Here is a 10209-nt window from a genome sequence, read left to right as displayed (position 1 = left end):
TGATCACACCACTGTGATTATCTGGGTCGTGAATATCTTTTTTGTACAGTTCTTCTGTGTATTCTTGCCATCTCTTCTTAATATCTTCTGCTTCTGTTAGGTCCATAGCATTTCTGTCCTTTATGGAGCCCATCTTCACATGAAGTGTTCCCTTGGTATCTCTAATTTTCTTGAAGAGATCTCTAGTCTTTCCCATTCTGTTGTTTTCCTCTATTTCTTTGCATTGATCACTGAGGAAGGCTTTCTTATCTCTTGCTATTCTTTGGAACTCTGCATTCAGATGTTTATATCTTTCCTTTTCTCCTTTGCTTTTCACTTCTCTTCTTTTCACAGCTATTTGTAAGGCCTCCCCAGACAGCCATTTTGGTTGTTTGCATTTCTTTTCCATGGGGATAGTCTTGATCCCTGTCTCCTGTACAGTGTCATGAAACCTCCATCCATAGTTCATCAGACACTCTGTCTATCAGATGTAGTCCCTTAAATCTATTTCTCACTTCCACTGTATAATCATAAGGGATTTGATTTAGGGTATACTTGAATGATCTAGTGGTTTTCCCTACTTTTTCAATTTAAGTCTGAATTTGGCAATAAGGAGTTCATGATCTGAGCCACAGTCAGCTCCTGGTCTTGTTTTTGCTGACTGTATAGAGCTTCTCCATCTTTGGCTGCAAAGAATATAATCAGTCTGATTTCGGTGTTGACCATCTGGTGATGTCCATGTGTAGAGTCTTCTCTTGTGTTGTTGGAAGAGGGTGTTTGCTATGACCAGTGCATTCTGTTGACAAAAGTCTGTTAGCCTTTGCCCTGCTTCATTCCGTATTCCAAGGCCAAACTTGCCTGTTACTCCAGGTGTTTCTTGACTTCCTACTTTGCATTCCAGTCCCCTATAATGAAAAGGACATCTTTTTGGGGTGTTAATTCTAAAAGGTCTTGTAGGTCTTCATAGAACCATTCAACTTCAGCTTCTTCAGCATACTGGTGGGGCATAGGCTTGGATTACTGTGATATTGAATGGTTTGCCTTGGAAACGAACAGAGATTATTCTGTCGTTTTTGAGATTGCATCCAAGTACTGCATTTCTGACTCTTTTGTTGACCATGATGGCTACTCCATTTCTTCTAAGGGATTCCTGCCCACAGTAGTAGATATAATGGTCATCTGAGTTAAATTCACCCATTCTAGTCCATTTTAGTTCACCGATTCCTGGAATGTCGACGTTCACTCTTGCCATCTCCTGTTTGACCACTTCCAATTTGCCTTGATTCATGGACCTAAATTCACTTTTCACGTTTATGCATTGGAGAAGGAAATGGCAACCCACTCCAGTGTTCTTGCCTGGAGAATCCCAGGGACGGGGGAGCCTGGTGGGCTGCCATCTATGGGGTCGCACAGAGTTGGACATGACTGAAGCGACTTAGCAGCAGCATGGACCTAACTGTAATAGAAGTTAACTAAAATAGAAGCTTACTATTTTTGCCCTGTCTAGATGATTAGTTTTAAAATCTCTGAGGTCTGAATCTAAAATCGGACATTGACTATAATGGCCTGATTCATCCTAATGTCACAGCTACTTTTACTACCAATTAATTACTGGACTCCAAGTATTTTTAGCCACTGTGATTGGGACTAGTAGTTGGTCAGTTAATTGAAAATGAACTGAAGAATCATAAATCATTTTAATTATCAATCATAATCATTTTAATAAACACTCATTTTAATAAACACACACAAAACCCCTAGAGATGAACATTTGTATATATTTATATGCTAATCTGTTGACTTAGGGTAAAACCTTTTCTTTGAGTATGAATCTTACTTAAGTCACAAACAGTATCTCTATGATTTCTACTTTCCATTTATTTTAGATGGTACATAACCTTGAAGATCCTTGTAAAGCAATCTGATTGCAGAAATCTAAATTTTTATAATTTTTCCAATACTTTTATGATTTGTCTTCCCTATATCTTTTAAAAATGACTTGCCTTTAAAGTTATTAGATTTGAGTTTTTATATAAATATTTTTATAGTCATATTTCTTTAGCTTATATAGTTATTGAATTATATAATTATAAGCACAACTGTCATTCATATTTGGAAACATTTACTACTGATTCTTGGTAATTATATGACTCATTTAGTGGGCTCAGAAGGGCCTAAGTATTCTAGAAAGTGACCCATTTATTTATAGCATTATTGTCCTGTGGGAATCAGTCTGTATGTTACACAGTGGGAATGATCCATAGTAAGAAATACATTTAATATCATGATAATGCTATACGACCATACACACACACAAAGCAAAAAGGTTTTTGAAATGCTACTCGGCATTTCATGCAATATATTCACACCCTATATTCTGTTATATTCTATTCTGTTTCTTTTTTTAAAAAAGGATCCATTCATTTCATAATTCAGTGTATTATGACATAGATTTTGAAAAACCAAAATAAGGATTAATTCTAGACATAAGCAAAAAGAATTATCACATGATCAGATAAGAAATTACTTTTTACATTTTATATCTGTTCTGACTGTGATACTGTTCCTTTTAATAATAATTTACTATTTTTTTAATTGTGGTCAAACATGAAATTACTGTCTTAACCATTTTAAGCGTATAGCTCAGTAGTGTTAAGTATATTGTTATACACCCAGTGTTGTTGGACACATGGATTGCTTCTGCTTTTTGGCTATGATAAATAATACTGCCGTGAACAAATATGTCATCAAGACTGTTTTTAATTCTTTGGATATATAGCCAGAAGTGAAATTGCTGCATCATAGGGTAATTCTGTTTTTAATTTTTTGAGGAAGCACTGTATGATATTCCATAGTAACTTTATACTCTTTTACATTTCCACCAATAGCACACACTCTTTACAGTTTCTCCACTTCCTTGCCAGCACTTGTTATTTTCTGTATTTTTATTTTTTGATAATAGCCTTCCCGATGGATGTGAGATGGTATCTCATGGTTTTGACTTGTATTTCCCTATTTGTGACAGTGAACATCCTTTTATTTGCTTTTTGACCATTTATATATCTTCTTTGGAGAAATGTCTATTCAAGTCCTTTGCCCACTTTTTATTTGGGTTATTTGTAAATATTTTTGTGGTGGTTTTATAGGAGTTCTTTATATATTCTGAATATTAAACCTTTTGAATGTGTCATTTCCAGTACTGTCTCCCATTCTGGTGATTATCTTTTTGTGATACTGTTTGAGCTCAAGCACTCATTTGAAAGAAATTTCATTTCATATTGAGCCTACTTTGGGATGAGACCCATAGGAAAGAAGGCTCGACCAGTGTAACTTACGGCTGTCATGTTCCTTTGGGAATAAAAAACACTGTCCTGGAGCAGTTTTAGGCCAGCTTTAATTTGAAATATTTGCCTTGGTCATGTACCAAGGAAGATTTATTTATGGATATAATGTTTAAATATTATTTGAGTTTTACTTCCCAGAGTCAGAATTTATGATAAGAAGACAGAAAGACAACTACATAATGAGAAATTATAGGATATCATATATAGTTTTCCTAAAATTATTTTACACTTGTAGAATAGTATTATTTTGTTGTTGGATTATTATTATTTTTAGCAATACTTTAAAGTTCATGTTATAGGTAATATGATTCTTTTTTTTGTTCTTTTCCAATTTAAGCCCCTCTGGGGTTAATCATAAACTACTTTCATTTTCTTTATTTTTCTCAGATAAATTTTAGATATTTCTTTCCTTAATATATATTCCAACCCTTATGTAAGAGGAAACAGAAATCACAAATTCATTTCCTGATTTATAAGCATCTTTATAATATACTTCTTATATTCTAAGAAAAAAATCTGTTTATCCTTCTGTTACTAGGAACATATCAACTCTTAGTTCAGAATTGATTTTTTCAAATCCAAGTAACATTCTTCTCCTCTCTTACTCTGGTCATTCCCTGGAAATTTAATAATGGAAAGAATAAATATTTTCCTCTGAAGAGAACTTTATCTTAATTTGAAGCTTAACAGGAATACCTATTACTAATAACTTTAATGAAGTTCATTGGGAACGATAAGCCAATATTTTAGTGAAACAATTGAAAATGTTTCTTTAGGTAATATTTTTTTTAACCTTTTACTTTGAAAAATATAGGGGAAAAGTTACAAAAATAGTATGCTCCCTTCATCTAGATTCCCTAATTGTTAACATTATGTAACAATTACTTTGTCACCTACAGAGAAAGTGACAAAAAAGAATTCCTGTGTGTGTATTTAAGTGTATTTATAACATCAAGAAGTTGAGATAATGTCTATTAAAAGAAATGTTCTGGCTCTTGAAAAAAATATGTGAGAATATTTTACTATGTAATATTTACTGTTTCAGTACTGACACAGCACTCAAAGATATCTGAAGGAAGATAATGCACATTTTTAAAAAGCACATAAAGAGAAGTAACAGGTTTTATTGAGGTGAATTTCCCACCAAATTTCTAAAATCCTATTTTTATGAAAATCTAGAGAGAAGTTTATTATTACCAAAAGAGAATTGATCACATATATTATTTCACATCTAAACTGAACTCCCAGCATGATAAACTAGAGATAAATTCATAATTTAATATAATTTCTCCTGTCTTAGGCACATATATCTGTAATAGATGGGCTTCCCAGATGGCTCGGTGGTGAGAATTCACCTGCCAATGTAGGAGACGCAGGTTGGATCCTTGGGTCCAGAAGATCCCCTGGAGGAGGAAATGGCAACCCACTCCAGTATTCTTTCCTGGAAAATCGTACAGTCCATGGGGTCACAAAGAGTTGAACATAAATGAATTCATATCCTGAATTGATATAGCAGTTTATAGAAATTCAAGAGTTTCAGTGAAGTCTTAGAGTTAAGAAAAAACTTACATAAAGTATAAAATCTCAGGCAAAATACACATATATGCTACTAAGGAGAATAGTGTATCAGGTAAGCAAAGAATATATTCTTCAGTCAAATTCATAAGGTAGTACACATTAATGAAAGATTATTTCCCCTTTACTACTTAGTTTAAGCATAAATTGCAAGGGCATTTATTCTCTTTGGGAGAAGGAAATGGCAACCCACTCCAGTATTCTTGCTTGGAAAATCCCATGGACAGAGGAGCCTGATAGGCTACAGTCCATGGTCACAAAGAGTCCGACACGACTGAATGACTTCACTTTCTTTCACTTTCACTTTTATTCTCTTTGACCTCTTTCCCAAAGCACACTTCATTTTATTTCTTAAACTGTGTAATTATCCAGTTTATGGTTAAGATAAAGGGGAATCCCCTTCAATTCATTCACCAGAGTTTGGCATAGTCCAGTTTTTTGCATAATTGTGTTCGGTGTCATTGGAGAGAGGCATGCAAAAAGGATGGAATCTGAGTTCCTTGGTTTGAATATAGACTCTGCCATTCATCTTGGGTGCCTCAGTTTCTTCATCTGTGACATGTGTATGATGATAGTACCTATCTTACAGAGTTGTAACAAGCATTAAATAAGCCAGTGCATAAAAGAGCATGCACAGAATGCTTTTTATCAAGAGCTTAATAAATGTTCATTGTTGTTATTTGTCTAAACACTTAACAAAATTCTAAGTATTTATACAACAGTCACTCATTCTCATTACTTTCTTGGGTACCTACCATTTGTGGGTACTGTACTAAAAATGAATAAAATATATCCCCAAGCTAAAGAGTTCATGTTTTAGTAAAGAAGATAAATGTCAGACAAATAATTACAATATAGGAAGTGCCTAATAAAAGTAATTCTATGGGATAGTGAGGCAGGAGTTACCAACTCTGTCTAGGAAAGTTAGAAAAAGATGTATATGAGTGTTGAGTATGCTAGAATTTATCATCCTGTTCTGGTATGTTGGTGTTATTAAATTGAGGGAGCCATAAAAGACAAATGCTGAGGGACTATTACAGATTAAAAGAGAGAATAGAAACATGACAACTAAGTACATACTGATTGGATCCTGTATTGGGGTGGGGTGGAGGTGGGTGGGATTGCCCTAAGAACAGGATTGGGACATTAAGCAAAAGTTTCCTGAAGTTATCACTATACTGTAAAAGAATTTTTGTTCTAAGACACACTGAAATATCAAAGGAATAAGGGGAATGACACTATTTGAGAATAGTTTGTGATGTATTTGAGAAACAATCTCAGAGCCATTTAGCAATGGCGGGAAACCTGAGTTTGATCCCTGGGTTGGAAAGATCCCCTGGAGGAGGGCATGGCTACTCACTCCAGTATTCTTGCCTGGAGAATCCCCATAGACAGAGGAGCCTGGCAGGCTACAGTCCATGGGGTCACAAGGAGTCAGACACAACTGAGCAACCAAGCATAGCAAGCACAGCACCTTCCTCAACAAGGAACTGAGAGAATTGTGTCACAGACTACTCTCAGGTAGTTCAGCAGGAGAATGCCACATAACACTCACACACAGAGTGGTATAGCCTTTGTGGTAGTAGTAGTAGTGTTAGTCGCTCAGTCATGTTCTACTCTTTGTGACCCTATGGACTGTAGCCCGCCAGGTTCCTCTGTCCATGGGATTCTCCAGGCAAGAATACTGGAGTGGGTTGCCATGATCTCCTCCAGGGGATCTTCCCCACCCAGGGATCGAACCCAGGTCTCTGGCATATGCAGAGAGATTCTTATAAGTGTTAAAAACTGGTTACTCTGAGTAACAAGAGTTGCTTACATTATTTTTATAACTTTTCTACAAATTTGATATTATTTCAAAGGAAAAAATTCAAGGGGGAGGAAAAAGGAAAGAGCTTACTAAGGAGGAGGCATTTGAACTGTATCATGGAGGCTAAATTCACCAGGTAGATAAGAGAAGCACAGACAAATATGTAGAAAGCACTATCAATGTGAAAGAGCATGACTTACATGCAAGGTAATTCAGTATGGTAATTTCTACATCATGATAAGAATACGTTCTCCCAAATATCTATAGAGAATTAGCTTGGGTTTCATTAATCTGATGTTTATTGAATCTTACTGCCCAAATTCAAGAAATGTTTATTTAGCAAATTATTGGACTGTGTTTATGCCAAAGAAAGCCATTGTTTTGTATACTTATATCACTGGAAAATCCTATGCTTTAAACATCCTGAAGTTTTATTTCTCTTTGATAGCCTGAAATTATTCATGGATATGTAGAAATGATAAGGCCACTTGCTTGGAAACTTTTGCTTAGGTTTGAGCAACCTTACGATGAAATTTACAGTAGAAATTTAGTGTCCTCATACACCTAAATTGAAAAGCAGTTCTCATTTTGGTAGAACCTCATTATTAGTGATAATTTGGAAATTTGGATCAACAGAAGCAGTAAAAATAAAAAATCTGTAATTAAGCATTTTGTCTCATCAATGTCTATATTAGGGAAATATTTTAGAGTGGAGCTGAAAAGAATCTTTTTGTAAGAAGCTTTCAAACAGCAAAATGAAGTGATTTGGTAGTAATTTTCACCTTTAGAAGTCAGAGTGATCGAGTGCTAATCATGTTTTAAACCGGTGGGTTTTTTTTAAACTCTTTTTCCCTTCATCTTTTCAATTTATTTCTTAAATCTGGAGATGATGATAGTCACTTAAATTATTTATATTGCAAATCTTTGATAGCAAGACTTCTATATGTATCTTGAAAAATATCTAATGGGTCTGTGCTCCATATAGAGAATAATTTCTAGACGTATATGTGAAAGGTAATGGACCTAGTATTAAACAGCATCCATTCAGTTCCTTGCTAAGGAAGAAGAGCCATTGCTGAATGGTTTTCAGATTGTTCTTGGAGTATAAGGAAAATTTATCACAAAATTTCTAGTGAGGTAGTTTAAGATCATGAAATAGACTTAAACTTTTTAAAATTTTCTGAAGCAATTTTAATTTTTCCATATTCTCATATAAATGTGTATTTATATCTACATAATCTCTGTATAATGCTCCTCTTGGAGTTCTTCTGTCAAAGCACTGAAGCATCGTCCAGTCTGAATTACTTACTATAAGGTGAATTTTCTTCCATTTTGAGACTGAGCTATTAGAGTTTTTGCTTAAATGAAACGAAGCCAGAGTTGTTAAGATTAATGATGTAATTTGTTATTATAAGTGTCATTTCTAAGGATTAGTAAGATAGGATATTAATTTTCATGGATTCTTGATGTTTACTAGAATAGTTGAATTTTATGTTGTAAAAAATGTCAGTTGGATCTTTTTGTGATGCTGTTTGTAGAAAAGTTTATGAAAGATTGAATTGCTAAAATTAGCATACTTGATTTTATTGTGTAACAAAAATATGCAAGCTCTTAAAAATCTGTAAAAGTTAAGAATTTAATCATTAGAGAATGTGAAATAGTATGTATTTATCTTTTCTCTATTCATAGTTACAAATAAAAGTAACTTGTAAGCCTCATGTTTTGCATGTTTTAAACTATTTTTATATATCTGGAAAATGTCTTTTTCGAGACATTTTCTGGAAATACCTGGAAATTTACTTTTTGTTTTTTATGATTGTAATGGTTATAGTACTTTGTATTGTATTTGCATATATAGAAAGAGGGCTGTTTTGAAGGATCAGGAGGTATACTTAATTATATAAAATTATAGTTGTTTTTATTAAGTATACTTAAAATTCTTTTAGAGTTCATAATGTTTGTTGCTGCTTCCTCTAAGTATGAGAAAGGGAAAGAATTGAACAATGCAGGTTTAATTTTTCTGTTTGGTTTTTCTTAGCAATTGAAAATACGTAGTGAAGAGCATGAAGACAGAGAATGTTTGAACCAAGCTATTACTGCTCTCATGAATCTCCAAGGTAGTATGGACCGAATTTACAAGCAGTATTCACCTAGACGCCGACCTGGGTAATTCCACACTGTTGAAAATATGAATGCTTATGCAGTATTTCACTTATATCTGATGTCTGGTTTTCTAAAGTGTTACTTACAGTGATAGTTGCATTCTTGAAAGTTATATTTTTGTTTTACATTTTTATTTTGCCCTTTAGCCTTTTAAAATTGGTGTTGTCATATTGTTAAGATATATTTAACAAAATTTTTAAAAGATATATTTAATAACTTATATTATTTATATAAGAAATTTAATATTATTTTCATTTTAATTCTTAGGACCTCAGGAATCATGTCAAGTCTCTACGATTTCTCTTTCTGAATAATGAAATTGAAGCATGTATTATTTAATGGCAAAGTTAGGAGAAAGTAAATGCTGTGTGCAAAATTTAGTGTTTAGTTATTTAATATTTTTGTCACTTGATTTAAAGTAGTTTATACTTCAGGCAATTAAGGTTGCTTAGCCATTGAGTAAGCTAAATTTATCTTGGTTTTTTTTTTTTTTTTTTTTTAGGGATCCTGTTTGCCCTTTTTATAATCGTCAATTAAGAAGCAAGCACCTGGCTATTAAAAAAATGAATGAAATTCAGAAAAACATAGATGGATGGGAAGGCAAAGATATTGGACAGTGTTGTAATGAATTTATTATGGAAGGCCCATTGACAAGAATTGGTGCTAAACATGAACGGCATATTTTTCTCTTTGATGGCTTAATGATTAGCTGCAAACCCAATCACAGCCAGTCACGCCTTCCAGGATGCAGTAGTGCAGAATACAGATTAAAAGAAAAATTTGTCATGAGGAAAATACAAATATGTGATAAAGAAGATACTTGTGAGTGCAAACATGCTTTTGAATTAGTATCCAAAGATGAAAACAGCATAATATATGCTGCTAAGTCTGCCGAAGAGAAAAATAATTGGATGGCAGCACTTATTTCCCTTCAGTATCGTAGTACTCTTGATCGAATGCTAGATTCAGTATTATTGAAGGAAGAAAATGAACAACCATTGAGATTACCAAGTCCTGAAGTGTATCGTTTTGTGGTAAAAGACTCTGAGGAAAACATTGTTTTTGAAGACAACTTGCAGAGTAGAAGTGGAATCCCCATTATTAAAGGAGGAACTGTGGTGAAATTAATTGAAAGGCTAACATATCATATGTACGCAGGTATGTGGAGCTCTTTACAAGTGGTTATATAGGGCAGAGGATATCCAAAACCTTTTCAAGATTGTTCAGAAACACTTAGGGCCTAGGAAGAAAATAGACTGCCTCTAAAATTTAAAAGGAATACTGCAGAATCAATAGGAATAAATACCTAATTAAATGTCTATATAGTGTTAACTTCGTTAA

At 33.7% G+C, this 10209-nt stretch overlaps 1 protein-coding gene across 1 annotated transcript in view; it reads left to right on the top strand.

The window, feature by feature from the left end:
* Positions 1 to 10209, top strand: part of SOS2 (son of sevenless homolog 2 (Drosophila)) — a gene marked incomplete at its 5' end in the record, with an annotated part of 80698 nt that overhangs the window by 35132 nt on the left and 35357 nt on the right. Inside the window, 2 exons of the mRNA XM_010842280.1 lie at positions 8744 to 8871; positions 9371 to 10026. Coding sequence (XP_010840582.1) covers positions 8744 to 8871; positions 9371 to 10026 — 784 coding nt within the window. The remainder of the gene's footprint in view (positions 1 to 8743; positions 8872 to 9370; positions 10027 to 10209) is intronic.

This window comes from Bison bison, unplaced genomic scaffold (assembly GCF_000754665.1).
Source record: "Bison bison bison isolate TAMUID 2011002044 unplaced genomic scaffold, Bison_UMD1.0 scf7180017864174, whole genome shotgun sequence".
Taxonomy (NCBI): Eukaryota; Metazoa; Chordata; class Mammalia; order Artiodactyla; family Bovidae; genus Bison; species Bison bison.
This window is presented reverse-complemented; position numbering and strand designations above follow the sequence as displayed.